The sequence below is a fragment of the Vidua macroura genome, chromosome 4, assembly GCF_024509145.1.
Source record: "Vidua macroura isolate BioBank_ID:100142 chromosome 4, ASM2450914v1, whole genome shotgun sequence".
NCBI classification, from domain to species: Eukaryota; Metazoa; Chordata; class Aves; order Passeriformes; family Viduidae; genus Vidua; species Vidua macroura.
The window spans coordinates 41,864,669-41,884,687 of NC_071574.1; the positions used below are offsets into that span (position 1 = coordinate 41,864,669).

Below are 20,019 nucleotides of genomic sequence, written 5' to 3' on the forward strand. Positions count from 1 at the left end.
ACCCAGAAGTTTAGAAGTTATTTTAATAGGGTGGGGGGGGGTCTACTACAAAGACTTCAGAAGCTGCACCCAGCAATAAAAGCTTCCTGTTCCAGCCTCCCCAACAACTCTTGCACATCATTTTCAATGGTACAACCAGCCATCTTTATTTTCTGGGCTACCAAGACACTTTTTTCCATTCTGCGTCTAAAATTATGAGTAAATGTAAATATCAAACCATGACACTCGAATCCTCTCAAAGCACAAGCAAGCAACTAGTACTAAATATAGACAGTCAGACTTTTCAGCTTCTTTTCTGACACAGTTCTGATCTTCTATTAGGGAAAGCCATACTTAATTGTTGTATTTTCTCTCAATCCAAAACAAAAACCTTCCAATTTCCAGAAGAGATGACTGTTTTCCAGGAACTCAAAGAAAGTAATGCTTTTATTTACAAATCCAAGTTTTGGTTTTGCTAGGATTTTCCCCATCAGGGGATTTCCCCAGCAGTTGTTCCCTGAAATAACAAATGTGAATAATTTCACACAAAAAAAAATTTCACATATTCTTCTGTCTGGATTAGTAATTATGACTGGGATGTCACAACATCCATCCAGTAGTTTTGAGCAGGGAAAACCCCAGATTCAAAATTGCTGGTTTAAACAAATCTTTTCAGCTCATTCCTGACCCAGCTCCAAGCAATACAACTTAAGCATTTTATCTGTGTGATCCAAGAGCAAAACTCCATGCTCTCCTTCCAAAATTCACTAACCCAGCAGAGACCTTGCACATATAGATCTATAAAGAAACAATTCAAATTGGCACAACAGAAAAATCTCTCTCCCTTTTTTACTTCCAGTTCATCATGTTGTATGCACAGGAAGCTAAACTGTAGAATCTGTAGCTCCATGTCATTTAACAGCTTCCTAACTGAATATATTCCAGCCTTCTTTATTACAGAAATAAATCTACAGCTATTAGAAATAGAAATTCATCAGGAAAACCCAAAAGCTTGGGAGTTTCTTAGTGTGTAGGCTGAGAGAGAAATAAGGAAGCCAGTCACTGGTCATACAGCTTGCATTTTAGTGACAACAAGAGACCAAGACACTGATAGACCTTCTAACCCTGTCAGAACTGTGAATGTCCTATGATAATGGTAAGCACAAATGGGAGTGTTTAATCAAGAGGAACAGCATCCTTTTGATAAAGGGTAACAAGCAGTCCCCTGTCTTAATATAGGTTTACACTGAACTAGCTCAAACTACTAAACACAAACCTAGGTTAGAGAAATTCAGTCCTATTAAACAGATTTAATAACAAGTCTAGACAATATATACTTACTGATTATTTCATAATGTTTTTAGAAAGGGCAATCTAGAACCACTTTACGGGTTAAAATGGATAGGCACTATCAACCTGAATATCCCCATAGTTGTCTCCGGTGATTTTTAATTGTGCCCCTTTCAGTCTTTCTTTCTACCCATTTTTATTAAATTTCCAATTTTTGCCTTCAGCAGCACTTTTCCCCTCCCAGAATCTTTCTGCCCAGGGCCTCTGGAAGAAACAGAATTATCACCTTAACACATTTTTGTCTAAATATTTAATCACTAAGTGTTCCTTGGTGTTTTAAAAGTTTAAACACCTCCTTGTGACTTCCTGAGACTTTCAACTATCTAGGTTCTCCAGTGTTACTTTTTAAGAGAAACCAATAGTGTTTACATTCACTAAGAACTATATTCACTTCCTATTAAACAAGCCACCTCTATAACATGGAAACAAGATAATTAGTTAAGTTCTTCTGAACTCCCTGATTTTTTTTTCTGCTCTCAAGCCTTCTGCATTTAGCTCTAAGAAAAAAAAAAAAAACAACCAAAACACAACAATATATGACATTAACCATTGTGTCAACTACCAGTTTTGGTTCTTAGCTAAAAGGTGCCATGTCTATGGGTCTGTCCGTCCTTAGGCTTTTTCTGACACCAGATGGGCTCTCAGTAGGGAAGTACACTGCCAAGAGATAAAGGAGTAGGCCATTTTAGTAATGGCCAGACCACAAACACACAAAATGTTAGTTTAATTACCTCAGGTCTGTTTTGTGAAAAGATTCCTATATACTGAACATGGGACGGTTTGAAGCCTCGGTGGAGTAATGCAGAACCCACATACTCAGCTCTGTCTGAAACCTGGAGGGACAAAAAAGAGGGAGAACAAAAAAAATAAGAGCAAGCTCATAATTGCTAACTCTCCTCAACAAGTATTAATTGGTATAAATGTGAGAGAAGTTTTTTAGGCTATTTTGGATGCCCTCTGTGACTCTGATAACCTAAACACTGCAGTGCCATTACATGGCACTGATTGTAATTATTACACTCGCACTCAATATGCAGCAGAAGAAACACTTGATCCAGTCAGACATGAAAGTATTAAGTATAAGTTTAGAAGTTCAGCACACAAACACAGAAAATGCTGTTTTTCTGTATCTGTGTTAAACCCAAGAAGTGACCCTGGAACGATTAAACATAATATTTCTGTTTAATCACAGGCATTACATACACCCTCCTTTTACTTCATTCAGTGCCTTTGGGCATAGCATTTCTCCCTTCAAAAAGCAAGAGAACAAGGAGGCAAAACCTGCTTAGTTCTATTAACCAAGCTTGGGAAGGCAATTTTCTAAATTCTTTCTATATAGCACATGACTCGAAACCATGTTAGTCACATGACCCCAAAAGCAAAGCTTTAATAAAAGAGGTTGCACCTAACAAACTTGCAGCAAAGTCACCTTGGGAAAAAAAGTGAGGTCTGTTACACACAGAAGGTGTTTAATGACCTTAACAGTATGCAATAGGCAAGGTTTATGCAAATTTGAAGACCAACTGATTAAATCAGGAACAACCTAAGTGTGCACAGCTGTTAATGGAGATCTGAATACAGATATTTTCAGGGATCAAGAAGCAGCATGCTGCTAGTTAGAAGCAGATCTGCTAGCACCCTATACAACCATCATTCAGACTATGGAGAAAAGGTGTCAGGATGCCCAAACAACACTCAGACAGAACTTCTCCTAGTGTAAAGATGTGCCTCTTGGAAGCAAGCACAGTCTGAGCCCCTGAACATTACTTCAAAGCTGCTGCACCTAAGTTCTAAACAATTCAGCATTGAGATGCCAAGATAACAATTTTGTTTCAGATTTTTTTGGGGTTCACGAAACAAGTGTGGGAGGTGCTCTTTTTTCTCTCCCTTGCACATATTTAAGGCTGTTCCTTTAAAACACTGTAATAGGAACTAGAACCTTTCTGCAATATTCTGCCACTACTTTAAAACAAATAATTAAAATTTGTTATATCACATTACTGTATGTTGTATCAATGGCCTCAGCAAGCAAAAGCAAGTCTAGCACTAAGAGACTACTTACCTCTTTATAGGAGATCCATTCATATGGCTGGTTTGGTTTTCTAACACCAAGACATGGACCATTATCTAGAAAAAAAAAAGTTACTCAAAATTCACCCCAAACTCCTCTGTCCTGACACCACTCTTGGTATTAAGCCTCTAGATTTACAGCAGACACTTTCAGATGACAAATGGGGTTTTTTCAGAGGTGCAGGGAAGGAAGCTGAGAAAGGACAGAGGCAATAAAGTAGGTTTAGGCCAAGGAATACAGCACTGAATTTATTCACAGAACTGTTTCACAAAATAACAGTTTAATTTGTCCTCAAGAAAATTCACATCCAATACATTCAGCATATTGCCAGACAGCTCCCTATGCCCAGCTGCATTTCAAAAGAGTTCAAATATGTAGTTCTTGACATAATTAAAATATTATCTTTAATTTCAGACTTACTTGATACTTGTAAACCCCTTTGGAAAATATCATAAACTGTTCTCACATCATCATAGTAGTATGACAACAGTTCATCGCTGCTGAGAAGAGAGGACCTTCGAGCATGCTCACTGCCCTAAGAAAAGCAATTGGAAAGGTTAGACACCCTTGTTGGCTGTAAATGAATGGGAATTGCTTGAAGGAATATTCTTCTTTAAAGAACTTGAGAACTATGCAAGGTTTTCTGGGATATTGTTTCAAGAATCAAACTGCTCCCTACATTACCAAAAATCTGCCAGGCAAAATCTTATTCCTCAGCTACCTATGATAGCACATAACAAATGAGAATAGTAAAGACTAGCAAGGGGCATTTTGTCAAAAACACTTTCTTAAGAAATATTTTACTCTATTGGTGCAATATAGACCATAATTAATTTCATCAAGCTTTCTAAATACAACCTCAGAGCTGTCTAGACAGAATACTAATATATCCCAATATATTTTTCTAATTAAGATTACAGAACACAATCACACTTCAGTATGTGGTTTCAAACCCTAAATGATTTTAAGCATGGTCACCAACAGCCTGAACAAGTGTTCTCATTAGCAAAATATTCTGTTCCAGATAGAGTCCTTTAATCCAATTAAAAGCTACATCTTACAAAAAAGGGTTTCTTCCTGATTTATTTAAATGCAGTCAAGACAATACTATCTTGAAAGTTAAAATCACCATTTTTTAGCTGTTGAGCACTTAGATAAGCTAAAATTGGAAGTCAATACAAGAATTTAGTAGTCCAGACTTAACACTGCCTTCTTCAGAGTGACCAATTAAATAATCTCATTTTATAGAGAGCAATCAAGTTTCACAAACTACAATTATGCAATTACTATTAGGCCACAGTTGTTAATTAGTCCTGTTATGATGATAGACACCTACAAGCAAGTTCTTATCAGGAACAGCCCAGCTGGTTAAACAGAGTCTTGACTAAACACTGTGTAAGATTTTCTCTATCAGCATAATCAATTTCTGGCTCTTTCAGAAACTCAAGCCCTAGACAATTCAGGCACAGATTTAGTTAGTCTATCATCCACAACTAAAATATGTTCATATATAGTTATAGGTTCTTCTCCTATTGTCTAAGTATCCTGGAAGACCAGACATCCCCTGTTCATGTATAAGCTACATAAATACAGGTTTATGTACAGGTGTCATATTACACATGTCTATAGAAATCAGCTAGCACATAAAAGGCACAGAGAGGAAAATATATTTTTACACTAAAACAAGCCTAACTTGTTTTAGCAAAACAGTATGAGTAATGCAGTGCTTGCCACTCCTTTGACAGTAAGCAGAAACGTACACTGTGAACATGACCCAGAACAAGTTAATGAGTGGCTTACCTCTAAAACTTCATAACATCAGAAATTCAGGAGTATACTTGCTCTCAGACCAACATCTACTCTACAGGAAATTAACAGATCACTAGTACATGTCTCTGCCTGGAAAGAACAGCAAGACTGCTTGCTTTATTTCACTGGGTTCTCAGATCTTGGGTAATCAAGGTAATCTTACAGATTTTCCCAGTGTTGCCACTCTGGAGCTAATCTAAGAAAGATCACACAATGTAGTTTGTTACCATGGCCACAGGTAACATCAACAAGTGCAATGTATCACATGTACCATATCTGATGTGCTATAATTCCTACATCAGGTGAAATACAATAGCCTAAGCCATTCCTCATCAAGAGTCAAGAAGTATTTGTTTCTCCTCATGTGGACTACTACTGTTTTGTTTACATGCCCTATTACACAGCACCACAAAAGCAATTTTTTCAGGGCCTGAGGCACTAACCAAATTTGAAGATGAGTTACCAGACAGTACACTGCTTAGATACAAGACTGACAGCACTGTCCTTCTGAAAAAAAAGAGAAACTGTAACAGACTGCTGTTGAAAATTTCCCATTGGTTCTTATAGGTTTTTGGTAAGGGGAAACAAACAACTTTCAGTTTTGCTTACTTTGTTCTTTTTCCTATAGTAAAGTAGAATTAACTGGATTTTCAACAGTCTTAGAATAAAAGTTTCTCTGAAAAACACCCAGCTCCTTGTGTGAAGGCCATAAGGACTTCAACATTATTGATGCAGTGAAATACTCCCAGACATGTTGAAGGTCAAACCAGGAGCATAATGCAAGGTCTAAACTTACTCATCTACTATCATCTACATTTTGCTTGAAAGCAGCAAGAACTGCTATTTTAAGACCTAGTCCAAATGGTCCTTTATCCAGAATGTTTGTGCAATATGAGGGAAAGTTCTGTTTGCAGCAAGCTTGTTTAAAAATCATTGGTCATTACCACCAGGTATCTGAATCCCAGGACTGGAATGTTTGACTGACTTCACACCAGGTTAGTTGAATGGCATCTAATAGATCTGTCCAGTAAAAGGACAAGCAGTCAAAAAGGTTGTCAGTTTTTAATAAGTGTTCTTATTAAAAGCAGCCAGGCAATAAAATCTGATTAATTCGAGAACAAATTCTAGTTTCTTGTGTAAAGCAGCTCTTGCGGCAGCTCAGGGACTTGCAGGAAATTAACCTACTGCACATCAAGTGCTAGTCATTAAGTAAAACCTTGGCACTGGTTAAAAATAGCAGCCTCTGAAGGAAACAGATTTATTCCACAACAGAGCATATATTACTCTATCAAGGCCTACTCAGGTTATATAAAGTAACTGCTTTTGTCCAAGCCATGAGTTTGGTTCTTGTTGACACAGGTTTCTTAGGATTAGCAGTAATGTCAAAACATACTGTAGACTCCACCATGCCTCAGAGACAAGAGAAATTTCCCTTTACCTGAGGGGGAGATTATACTAGCAAGTGGTGCTTAGGTCACCAACATACTTATTCTGAGCAGCAAGTAGTATAAACCAGGGTTTTCAAACCAGCCATATAAGTTTAAGCACGCTACTCCCTAAGTAAGCATACAGCACCTAGAACTGATCATTCATAGGGAGATAAGCACATGTGTAATCAAGTGATTCTTGAAAGACAAGGCTCAATAGAATTCTGGTAATCTATCAGAAGAATGTAAGAAGACTTTAAAAGTTGTCATGAGCTGAATACTTCTCTCCATATTCAAATATCTTTTCTTAAGGGAACAAAAAAGCCAGTCAAATCCAGTCTTACTTCTAGAAAATACTGACATTTTAATATTTATATCTATCCTATTCTTCTGTATAGTGTAAGCTGGGGCAAATAGAAGTTTTTAAAGCAAGATTTAATATATTTGACTGCCATACACCTGCACACAAAATCAGCAGCCAAAGTCATTCAGCTGTTAGTCATCAGTGGAAAGAATGCAATCTACAGGCAGACAGATCCAGATGTGGATGACATCCCTGGAAGTGTTCAAAGCCAGGCTGACAGGGGCTCTGGGCAACCTTTTTGCTCATCCAGGGATTGTTAAAATGGGTCATGGGATGCTGGCCTCAAAACTTTTTAGAGATGGGAAGTGACCTGGAACAACAATAAATGGATCTTCTTTCTCCCACATGAAGTTATAAAGATATGGTATCAGAACATGTAGAAACCCTACTCCAGTCAATGACCTCACTCATTCCCTTGGCATCTAACAAAGTTAAGTCACAAATAAGAATTATGTAGAAGCTTATTTCTAGTTCAAATTTCTTTCTGTAAATGAACAGGTAGACTAGATAGTAAAATAGTAGCAAAGAGGCATTGCTTTCTGCCATTTCTCTTTTGGAGCAGCCACTCAGGCCTTTTAAAATTGTTCAGGAAGAAAAAAATGTTTAGACATAATTTCAGATCAGTATTTGATTTTTTTCCCTGTAGAAGTGACAACCCATCTTAACATATATATATAAGAAAATGGATGATATGAAGTTAAATTTTAAGCAAAATGTAGTGAGAACCTGAATCCTGAGCACTGTAATAAAGTCACTGTTATAGGAGTAGCAATTCCAACAGCACTTAACTTGATTCAAAACATACATTCTCATTTGATTACCATTTTAAACATTATTAATAGTTCAGATACAACCCTTAATGAAAACAAAACTGGACAGATCTTACACATTTCAAGATGTTCTCTAAGTTTGAGCTCTTATCACTAAAACATGCTAACACACTCCGGTGTTTTTCATTTAAGTCTTAGTAGTATTTAGTCCATTAAAACATTTTCTAAAGAGGCAGTGAAAAATAATACTGTTATACCTATCTTGCTCTGATCAGAGAGCCAATTAGTGTAATTGGATCAATGATGCATTAAGTAGCTTAGTGAAGTCTCATACCACCAAACAATGATTTCAATCTCAGAATCCAGCAATGACAAGTAATTTAACTTGAAGTAGAGGCAGTGAACTGAGACTGCTGTCAAGAGTCTCAAGCAAACAAGCATTTGTCATGGGATTATGGACAGCTAAAAGCTACTGTTTTACCATCTTAAAATGCAATGTCCCCCAAAAATCTGCTGAAGTTTACAATGCCTAATGAGGCACTCCACAGCTGGAAAACTAGCACTGCTAGCTCATTCCAGCAGCCAAGATGTGCTGGTTTACAAGACTATTCTACCTGTTGTCTACACATCTGCTGAAAGACTTGGAAAAGCTCACCAAGAAGTGACATCTAACTTCTAGACCGTTACTCTACATGTTGCTTGAACATAGGCTTTTTTTAGCAATTATCACATTGCGACTGCATTTTTTGTTTCCCTTTTGCATACTTCTAGAAGCAGGCCACTATTTGCTACAGTAACACGATGTGTCCATAAACTTGCTGTATGCTCCACTGAAATTATTAGGAAATAAACTGTGAATGGAGGGGCCAACTAATATGTCATTCTTCAATCTCAACAGTATGAAACATTGAAAAAAGTGCCCAATTTGAAGTAATGACAGGAGTTTGCTGGAGTTCATGAAGCTGACCTACTGTAAGTTTCAAACTCTGCCACGTTAGATTTACATCAGTTTGTAGTCACATCTGCTCTTAAGCACAAGAGTCATGTTAATTCATTTGATACAGGACAACTAGATGCAGTCTGTCAATGCAAAAGAATGTAGTGTAAAGGGAGACTTCAGTTCCAAGTGTATGTGTATATATATATATATATATATATAAACCTACAGTAGTAGTCTCTGACTATCATCAGTAAGGCAAGAAGCTGTCAGCTTTACAATTCTACACTTTGTATCTCCCTTAAAGATCACAACCTTCCAGAATTCCCCTTACTTCAAAAGAAGAAAACACCTTGTCTATCCTGAAGAAAGAGAACACTCTTGAAAGAATAAGTATTTGATGCTGTAGTGAGCAAGAGAATCAATAAAACCACAACCCCCAAAAAACACCAGCCTTGCAATCTGTTGTCTATATTTGCTCACAAAGCAACAGTTTCTCCCACTCAGACTCTTTTTCTATTTGACTTCACTTTTTAAAAGCCATCACCTAAAAGTAACTCTGCTTCTAAAAAGTGTAAGACAAAAGCTAAGCTAACATCCAGAGTTTAGCAGGTGGCTGGTTTAATTTCAACTTACTCTATGGCTGGGATCTCTTGGCAGACTAATATCTCTTTCCACAGATCATCTGAGGACAATTAGTACCCTCCTCATGCTTGTAACACAATATAAAGTCTCATGTGTCAGCTATTATACACTAAAAATAAAAGAAGAGTTATTAGCCTAATCAGTATATACACCAGTATACATACTCTGACCCCAAGACCTAATTTAATAGGTCATCATGTGCCCAGGAATTGAAAACTACACTGTGCCAATTCTAATATGAACAAGTTTTGTCACTAGTGAGATCAGAAGCTCAGTAGTCTCAGAAGAGTCGTCTTCTCCTGTGATAGTTATCTCCTCAGGCCTCAAGTTGATTTTCAAATTCAGAAAGCCGAAATAATGACTTCAAGCCACATTTCAGAAATGTATTCTCCCCACACTACAGGTTTAGAAACACCCTAATGTAAATCAAGTGTTTGGTCTCTCTCAACACTTCATTCAGGGTTCAAATTTCAGTGAACTACAGCATCCATCAAGTGGCACTTACCTCTATTTCCACAGACTGCATTGCTAAATCACATGGTGGTTTTATTGCTTTTGGTCTTGTTGCATACCAGTAGGTAGTGAGAGCTGCAAAAGCACCGAAGCCCATCAGCGTATTTGTCGGAAGGGTGCGCACATACTGTCTGACATCCCCAAGTTCTGGCATTCGTAGGTATCTGAACAACTCATGTGCTTGCATTGCAGTTCAGTGCAGTTGTTCTAATGCTGGAATCTGTTGGTATGAAAAAAAGTTGCACAAAAAAATCTGAAATCCGCTTTTGATTCACTGTTGCTGCAGGGCAGCGATGTATGCTTTGTCCTACTGTCAAAATAACTCCATCTGCCACTAGACAGGCAATATCTTTAGATATCTGTGCTGCAATTAAGTAAGCAAGCAATTATTAGTTCATACTCTAGAAAAATAGGTGGAGCTGAGAAGAGGGAATTTCTTCAGGGTTTTAGTATTGCTTTCAACAGAGACTGCACTCAAATTTTTTTTAAAAAAAGACTTTTTGTTAAAGGAGAGAATTTCACAAAAGTAAAATAGGTATTTGTAGAGTAGGTGTACTGTAAGATTGTTTAAACAGTTAGTCATCAAGGAGGGAAGTCTGGGAATGAAGGGCAGGGACATACGTTATCTCGCCTGCATGTAACAGAGTGTATTCCAATCCTATAGGAGTACAGCAGGAGCACATTTTTTCCTTTCCTAAGTCCAGTAAAATAAACTCTTTTCTACTCTCCCTTCAGACACGCACAGAAAGGTCAGTACAGCAAGCTGCTTTCAAAGCCAATATCCTCCCATAGCTCCTCCATGGTACTTAGCAAATTTCCTATTTCTCCCAGCACCAGGCCAGTAATTTCTCTCTGGTCATGAGGCAGACTAAAGCAGTGGCAAATGAGGCCCACGGCAGCAGCACGCAGCAATATAATCAAGCACAGGAAGCACATTTGATTTGTCACGTTCGCACAGAAGAAGAGCTGGAAGAGGCTGCTCCCTGCCAGCACTCACTGACACGGATATTCCACAGCAAGAACCAGCTGCAGAAAAAAAAAAAAAAAGGGATTGCAGTCAGCTCAGCTGGTGCTCTCCTCTACAGCCAAGGTCTCCCGGGACGTCTGTCACATGCCAAACCCCCGGCCGATGCCCACTGGGGGAGAGGTGAGCGGGAGCAGCCGGCCCGCGCGGGGCCAATGGCAGCCGGCAGCGCTCACCCCACCGCGCTCAAGGGCGCCCGCGGGCCCCGACACCGGCACGGCCGCCCGACACCCAGCGACGGCTGGCAACGCCGTCCCGCTTGCTTGAAGAACAAAGATGTATTCAGTTAGGTAATTTAGGTCCTAGCCATTTCCTACAGACAATAGAATTAAACAAAGGTCCTAGAGAATGTCAAAGGAGGTAGCTAACAGCTACAATCATACTGTACATCATGCTACCGCTGCAGGATGGCAACATATGAGACTCAAACCCAAACGTGCAGAATTACATTTGTAAGTTTTAAGATCAACTATACCCAGTTAACATTTCATATTTCTACAGGAAAATCTTAGTTTACAGTCTGACCTTGAAACCCTTACTGCTGCAATCAGTTATTCAACCAAACAACAGAAACGTGGTCTAGTTCACAAAACATCTAACCAGTATTTGGACAAGACTTGCTAGAGACAGCAAAATAGTAATAAAATTAGTTCAAAGGGCCCATGCTTTCACAATGCTAACAGGACATGGTGAAGCAAGGTCATGAATGGGGGCAGTCAGGATGGAGTCAAGTTCCATCTCTGGAACAGTCCTAGACCATAGAGTAATCCCAAGCCAGCAGGCACTGCTCTCTCTCCCCCACACTTTTCTGCCATAGCCTTAGGGCACAGGGCTGCATCAGCCGGACAGGCAGTGCAGGGCCACTACAGAAATGCCTTTTTGTTATTTGCACAGTGATATACAGCAAACTATAATCAAAATCCACAACACATCAGGCTGTAGCAATAGAAGGTAGAGATGAACTGAATATATAAACAAGCTCTTCATCTTCCTTTTTGGAAAAAGGAATCAGTCATTGACTTAACAGTTACAATCACCATGTGGTTGCTTTTTATGTACCTAATCATGTTCATTAGCATTGCAGGTGTGAAAACTACTTCTTAAGTATTACTATACACAGCTGAACAGTAAGAATAAAAAAACTTCATACACCAACAAGGAAGTCTGGACTTAAAAGTTAATTTCACATTTATCATAGACACCATCTTATGAAACTAGACACGAGGGTCTATGATGCAGCTAATGGCCAAGAGCAAGCATAGCTCTTTCCTCAAGCTCCACAAGGAGCACCTTTGACTTTTGAAATTGCTTTCCTGTCTGCATTAGTCATGAAGTGTCCTGCACACACACCATGATTTAGGAATGCAATGTAATTTAAGTTACTCAAAAGGCTGTGATGACTTTACAGGTAACAAGAACTGAAGTAAACATCATTTAATTCACACAAGAGTCCCATTATAGTCAAGGATCGGCTATGATTTCAGCCTAGGCGAAGAGAAGAAATGAACACCTCTGCTTTTAATTTCCTTGACCAGTTGTTTCTAGGGAAGCCTGCAATATAAAACTTTTCTTGAGCAGTTATACCACAAGTTATCAGGTACACAATGATAAAACTTTTTGCTGCTTATGTTTATATTGAGATAATATCTTATTATACCTTCTGCCTCATCCACAAAAAGACTAAGCAATTCCAAACTTTAACACTATCTGTTAAGTCATATGAGCTCTTGTCTTCTGCATTTAGGGCAAAGCCAAGTGTAACCAAGACAATAAATTCGCATTCTTAACATATGCATCCAAATACACCCCATCAAGAAAAGAGACTTCAATGCCTTCCAGCCTTCAAGTCATCTCAGTATTTAGTTGGCTCATGTTCCAATATCAGACATCCTGGGTTTTTATCATGACCAAGAAGAATGGTTTAGAGCCTTCACACTGAGATAAAGATCTTCACAGTGGAGCTTACATCTAGCTTTCAGTTGTTTTCCTCAAGGAAGGGCCCAGCTAAGTTTGCTCACTCAAGACAAGTAAAAAAAAGCCATGCTCTCTTCACAAATTCTAGTCCTGCAATTCCTTCTTACCAAGCAGGATCTGGAACACAAGGGACAGACTCAAACAGTGTGAGACACAGCTGAAGACCAAAAGGAAGGATATGCCAAATGAAAAGTACCAGTCTGTAATACTCAGATTGCTACATGTAGGGGGGGAAAGAGCAGAATTGACATTTGAGGTCAAAAGCACTTTTTTCCTCAATGCAATCAGTAGACCTTGGTCTTTTTTTCTAAAAGACCGGAGGGAAAGCAGTTTGGGTAACGAGGTAAAACTGATTCAGAGACAACTATCTGTCTTGACCACCTCCAGAGAAACAGTTCCCCCAGTGCAGCCCAAAAAGGTATCCCTCTGAACTCATCGTATCAATTTAGCTAAGGAGTTCCGTAAGTTTCAGACAAAGCCAGCTCTCTCTGCTCACACACACACCCACCCACCCTGCAGCACCCAAGACTCATTCTTTACAGCACAGCCAGTATCTCAAGGCAATGACCCAAGTTGGCAGGGCTCTGCCGTTCTTTGCTGCTCCTACTCTGGGCGTACAATGGTCTATTTACAGAGGGCAGCAGCCTGCCTATTGTCTATCCATAGCCAGACATCGTTCGAGTGCAACGGAAGAGAACAGGAGAGCAGCCACCAGCTTCTGTTTTGCAAAGAAAACAACCCCAAGAACCAATGGCCTTTCTTTCTCTCTGTTCTAGTATTTAGATAAACAACACACTAGCACTGCCATAAAAGCAGGTCCATCACATGGTGTAAAAGAACCGACTGTATTATTTCTACAGCCTCTTGCAAGGAGAAGAAATCTACAGGAGAAGTCGCCTCTTATAATGAACAATATAGCACTAAGATGTTTTCACTATGATATGCTGAAACGGGGAACCAGCCACCCACATACCTTGGAGTTGTCCTGACAGCTACCTGCCACTGCAGTCTGTTTTTTTCTTACTCTTACGGGTTACACTGCACAGCTCCCACGGATCTAATTTTTTCCTTAAGCCTTTCTCCACTCAGCCTTTGAAAGAGCAAGTGCAGAATCATGTCCTAGGCCCTTTATTATGTATAAAAAACAGGTAGAACAAATAGGTTTGGCTATTAACCTGAGAAATCCTTTTGTCTGAATAGGATATATAATCCTAATCTCACAGTGCATTGACAGTCACCTTAAATTTGAGTCAGTCCAACCTGTCCTAGGTAGCATGCTTGCACAACCCTTTCCACACCAGTCAGACAGTCACAAGGGAGGTGATCTGGCAAACACCATCTTTCTATATTATTCGTGATGCTAGTTCTCAACTAGATCAACTCTCATCTCAATGACCAGATTGCCATTAACTCCCAGAAGGAAACACAACAGCACAGCTGGGGAAGAGGGTGGACTAATGTAATACTACACAATAATCACAAAACTGTAAACACTGCTTACAAGTCCTCACAGGATTTTCTGCCTGTCCTGCAGTCAGAGGGGAATCTGACTGAGGTCTTGCAAACACCTGTAACATAGCCAAACTAACCAGCAAACAAACCATAACCACCTTCAAGACACAGCAAAGGAGCTTTGGTATTTGAGACCTAAAGGAGAAATCCCAGTTTAAGCTCTGTAAAACAAATAGGACAGCAAGATGCCTACTGTGGTGCAACCTGTCAGGTCATATATGAGAAGTCATATATGACTCCTCCGCCAGAGAAGATTTGTCTGAACAAACTAAATACATTGAACTGTCTAATCCACTACTATGACCTCCTCACCACCACCTCTGCCTCACCCCTTGACCCCGCCCCAACTTAAAAAAAGAAAAAACAAGAACAAAATCTTACCCAAAAATCAGCTAGCTCACCAGCCAACCATGAGAGCTATAAACCTTCCTTTTAAAGCAGTAAATATTTACCTTCCTGCAAGAGTGAAGAGGAAAGAACTAGAGAACTGTTAATAAGGGACACATCCCAGGCAGGAGGAACCACCAGGTCCTTAATATTCACACCTCACATCCAATTCCTCTCCAGCTCCCTAAGTCAGGCTCTCAGCAGGGCATCATGCACTGGGGTATAAGTTGCCTCTACTGGTTCAGCTTCTGTTCCTGTGTTTGGGACAAGGCAGAACTGGAGGGAAACAACCTACAAGCTGGATTCAGACCCATAAGTTAGGACACAGTCACTCCATAAAGTGCAACCAAAGTTAAAGCTTCTGCCACAACCTTTAAGGAGCACTAGATCTGAAACTGGTGTGTCATGGTTTTGTTCACATCAAGGAAAGTCACAGGCCTGTCCTCCGACATTTGGCATTAGTCCCCTTGCAAGCAAGTAGAACTCCACCTGGATTCTTGCCTCTCAGTGATGTCCAGTAAGTAATTTCAGTGCACACTGGTGAGGTCACTGGAGTTTATTCAAGTTCAGGAGTTGAAACACGTGACAAGAATCTGCTCAATGCCTTTTGTGCAATTATAGTCCTCCAACAACATTTGGTAACCCTGTATAAAGGAAAACCAACACTTACTGATAAAACCTTTCAGAGAATGATTGAGAATGATTCAGAGTTCAGAATCATTCAGAGAATGATTTAAGTTATCTTTAATCCATGCCTACACATACACAACATGGCACTAAGCAGTCTTACTGGTTTCTCATCTCCAAAAACCACACAAGATGCCTGCAAATATTTCTTTTTCAGCTTACACTGCTATCCATTAGAATTGCATCCCTGCAACTCTGATTTGCAAATACATCATGGCACTACTCTGTCAATCTAGTGTCATTCCAAACGCCATTTAGATGAAAACCACGCTACAGAACCAAACTGCTTTTTTGCGGTATCATCTACTCAGCTTGAGTAGATCATACTAACTTATTCATTCTACTCCTCCCAGGAAAAGGCTACTATTCACAAAGCCCAGTATGCAATATCAAGCTAACACATGGTTTAAGTGTTCACTTGAGACTCTGTGAGAAGGAGTTTCTCGCTCATACTTCTGATACCTGAACTCTTGCAGAAAGCAACCTGGGTCAGGCACACTAAGCCCCATTGCACTGCACTAGATAGGGTTTACATCCAGTAGGCTGTTACAGAAAAAATAACCCTTAACACACTGAGACTGGAAGATCAGTAAGTACTTATGAGAAGCAACAGGTTCACTGAGTGACCTCCCAACACCAGCAGCCCAAAAAATAGTATGGCTAACAGAACAATCTTCTGACCACAGGCATTAAAGTATGCCTGCATCTACTCCGAGTCAGTGATAGTAAGCATTTTCTTCTTCTTGCTTTCCTAGGAAACAAATTCAATCTTACCAAGCTATTATTTCAGTCTGACTGCAGAAGTCAAATTTCCAAAACATGGCACATGCAGTATCAAACTAAAAAGCTTGAGTTCTGGGTTCAAGAACAGTAATTCATAAAACAAGGGAGAAATCCTCTTCTGGAAATAGGACATTGTGCACTTCTGCTATAGCACTTAAATGGCTAAATTACAAAAGCAAAATCCATTTTTCCTCTACATCTCTATAAAATCATGCAAGCTGTTTTCAATCAGTTTTGAGCAAACTACCAGTATTACTAAGATTCAAATCCTAACCAAAAAAAGTATTTTACTATCATAGAATGGTTTGGTTTGAAAAAGACCTTAAAGATTATCTAGCTTCAAACTCCCTGCCAGGGGTAGGGAATCATATTTTACCCTGCGTAGATGAGTAACTCTCAACATGAAAGGCAGCAAGAGAGCAGAAGCCTTATGCTATCAAGTATCCTTGTTTCAGGAGTCAGGTGGGATCTGCGGAAATGCAAGCCCCACATCCGCAGGCAGGGTTCAGCCTACAGGCTGTAAAGGTCAACACTGTACAGCGGAGCTTCCCTGAGCCACGCAGCATTGTAAACTCCTCCACAAAACCATTCACCAATGAATAAACCATCACCCCTCTTACTTGTAAAGATTTCTAGGGAGTTACCACTGGTTATATTTACCATAGTGAAATATTTAACGTATCTGAACTTTTAATTTAGCATAGCAGGAAAGCAGGATATGGCAGGCAGTCTCTTCAAAAGACTGACAGAAGCCAAATTTATCAAGCAATGTATCCCTTGGGCCAGAACACCTCTTGTCTCTGCTGCACATTCAAAAAATTTCATGCCATTAGTTTTCTTCAGTCTACCTCATTATATCAACCATATTATCAAGAAAAGCAAAACACAAAAATCTATTATTACCTTCTGTTGTTCACATTAGTAAAAGTGGTGTTTTCTTGGAAGAATAAGAAAGAGAAAAGGAACCTTTTACTCTGCCCCACTGGAGAGCAACACACACAAAACAGGTAAGGTACAACCCACCTCTGCCTCCTCCCAAAAACCTCATGAAGTATTCCTTTCTAGTGAAGCAAGGAGATCGGAGAACCAGCCACACAGACTTTGCTCAAAAAACAGGCAAGTCACTTAACCACAAAAATACTTCAAAGTTGTCTTACCATCCACTATAAATTGCTGGTTTTGTTTGTTCTACCAATATAAACCTTGTACTCATCCTTGAAGCAAAAGGCTACTTAGGGGTTTCCTTCTCTAAACCTGAAGACTTGCTTGCAACCTCACATCAGCCAAGTTGTAGAAAACAACACCTACCAAATTTAGAAGCTACCTTTGCAAATTCATCGTACTCATGTAATCCTCAGACTAGGCTAAGGCTGTTTGCTTAAGACCTTGAATTGATAACACTACACACAACAACTACTTATAATGACAAGCTTTAGATTTTTTCCATCAGCCATCTTTCAAATGTTTCCCCATCCCAATACAAGCAAGCTACATACCCTTAAACTTTAAAAAGGCAGTAACAGCAAGAGTCCATGAGGAACTCTATGTATCAGTTTTTGCATTATTAATACTGCTATTGTTGCAAGAGGAAGAGAAAGGTATTTTTCAGTAAACTCAATGCCCTCTTATATTCAATTTCTTGATGCAAGAAATCTGATCCAAATCCTGGGGCTGTGAAATCTCAGCTTGTGAGTTTGAGAGCATGTTCCAAAGCAAAAAGGCAATAATAAACTTTCCTGACCAGGCTCAGGAGAGTGCATGATTCCCTGTAAAGCAATGCAGATGGAAAAGGAAATCTATTAACACCACATGGATGAGGTCTGTTCTTTCCTATCACAGAACCTCACCATCATATCTCAGATGCTAACCCAAGTGAGGCATATGTTTAGATTACATAGCCCAAGAGGGTGTCCCTAATACTCCAGACAGCTAACAGCCATGCCGTTTAGAAATTCAGAAGGCTTCAAGTGTTGTAATTCCTGTTCAACAGGAACAAGAAATGTATGCATCCTAGAACAAAAGTGTCGGGTAACCAGGTTAAATCTCTGTGCTGTAGCACTGCAAGTCCTACCTAGCAGCAGAGGAGGCCTGCAAAGTCAAAGCCACTCAACCTTCCATTTTAGGCCAGTTTGGCTCACGCTGCATTTCCATACGCACTCTAAGCTGCTTCAAAGGAAGGAAAAAAAAAGCTGCATCAAGTACATGCTGCATTCACGCCTGAAAGAACAACCTACTTGAAGGCAAAGTCCGGCAGCGAAACGAACGTGAAGCCCCGGGCTCAGCAGGCAGCACCGCGCTGCCCAGCCCGCTACCTGCTGCTCGGCCCGGCCGAGCCGCTCGCCCGCGCCAGGCCGAGCCGAGCCGGGCTGGAGGGCAGCGCCGGCGCCGAACAATGCCCGGCCAGCCCGAGCTGCCGCAGCGCCGGGGGGAGGCCGGACACAGACAGCCACGCTTTCCTGAAGGCTTTTGTGCGAGGGGAAGCCGAGCCGGCTCCGGGGGACGCTGATCCCACTGCGGGCCGGGAAGGAAAGCCCCGCGGCCCCGCGAGAACAGCCTACAGGGACCGGCGGCAGGATGGGACGGGTCCGGCCGGCCCCGCGGTGACAGCGGCCGCGCAGACCACCCCAGCCCCGCGGCGGCCGCTCCGGCAGGCCCAGCCAGCTCCCTCGGTGGCGAGTTCCTGACGGTCCCCGGCCCCGACGGCAGCAGTACCCCCGAACCCCGCTCACCTCCCGGCAGCAGCAGCGACCACGGCTGTGCGCGTCTCCTCGGCGCCGCCCTATTTAAGCCGAGCACGGCGGGAGCGGCGTGTGCCGAGCCCGCCTCCGCCGCCTCCGCCGCCTCCGCCTCCTCCTCCGCCCGCCCGCGCCGCCCGGCGGGGGCTGCGGCTCGGCCTTCTCCGTGTCCGTCTCCCGTCCTTCCCCCTTCCCTTGCCCCTGCCCACAGTAACTCACACAAACCCGCGGGGAAATGTTGTACTGCGCGGGCACAAATGACAGGGATGCACAGGGAGCTGCGAGGAGCACTGGCACTACTGCCACTTAACACCTTAAAGGTCTGAGGTGCCAGCTTGCAAAGCAAGGGCTTTCCTACGGCTTCCGAAAGGACATCTGCAGCCGGTATAAATATGCTAAAAGGACATATGTTGGCGACCTTGTTGCAATTCCTTGCTTACCTCTGCCAAACTTTTTTTTGTGAGGTGCTGTGAATTTGAGGGGCATATTGAGGCAGCTGGGGCTTTATCAGGACCCTGATAGTTATCACAGAATCAAAGAGTGGTTTGGTTTGGAAGGAACCTTAACAATCGTCTAGTTCCAATGCTTCTGCCATGGGCAGGGCCACCTTTCACTAAACCAGGCTGCACAAAGCCTCATCCACCTTGGCCTTGAACATTTCCAGAGACATAGAATCTACAGCTTTGCCAGGCAACATGTTCTCATGTCTCATAACTCTCATAGCAAAGAATTTCTTGTTCAGATCTAATCTAAACCCACCCTCTTTCATTTTAAAAGCCATAACCTCTTTTCCTATCACTAAATGCTCGAGTAAAAATTCCCTCTCCAGCTGTCCTGCAGACCCCTTCAGATCTTGGAAGGCTGCTGTACTGTTTCTCCAGAGACTTCTCTAGGCTAAACAACCCCAGCTCCTTCAGCCTGTCTTCACAGGAGAGGTGCTCCTGATCATCATGGCCCTCCTCTGGACCTGCTTGAGGATGTTCATGTCCATCATGTGCTTGGGACCCCAGAGCTGGATGTAGTATTCCACATGGTCTCTCATGAGAGCAGTG

The 20,019-nt window shown here is 41.2% G+C and overlaps 1 protein-coding gene across 1 annotated transcript in view; it reads right to left on the reverse strand.

Moving 5' to 3' along the window:
* The window catches only part of ACSL1 (acyl-CoA synthetase long chain family member 1), a 37,817-nt gene extending 18,817 nt beyond the window's left edge, over window positions 1-19,000 (reverse strand). Inside the window, exons 1-5 of the mRNA XM_053976087.1 lie at window positions 18,962-19,000; window positions 9,858-10,085; window positions 3,821-3,935; window positions 3,392-3,456; window positions 2,061-2,162 (exon numbers count right to left, since the gene is read on the reverse strand). Coding sequence (XP_053832062.1) covers window positions 2,061-2,162; window positions 3,392-3,456; window positions 3,821-3,935; window positions 9,858-10,052 — 477 coding nt within the window. The 5' untranslated portion in view covers window positions 10,053-10,085; window positions 18,962-19,000. The remainder of the gene's footprint in view (window positions 1-2,060; window positions 2,163-3,391; window positions 3,457-3,820; window positions 3,936-9,857; window positions 10,086-18,961) is intronic.
* Window positions 19,001-20,019: the final 1,019 nt, after the last annotated feature.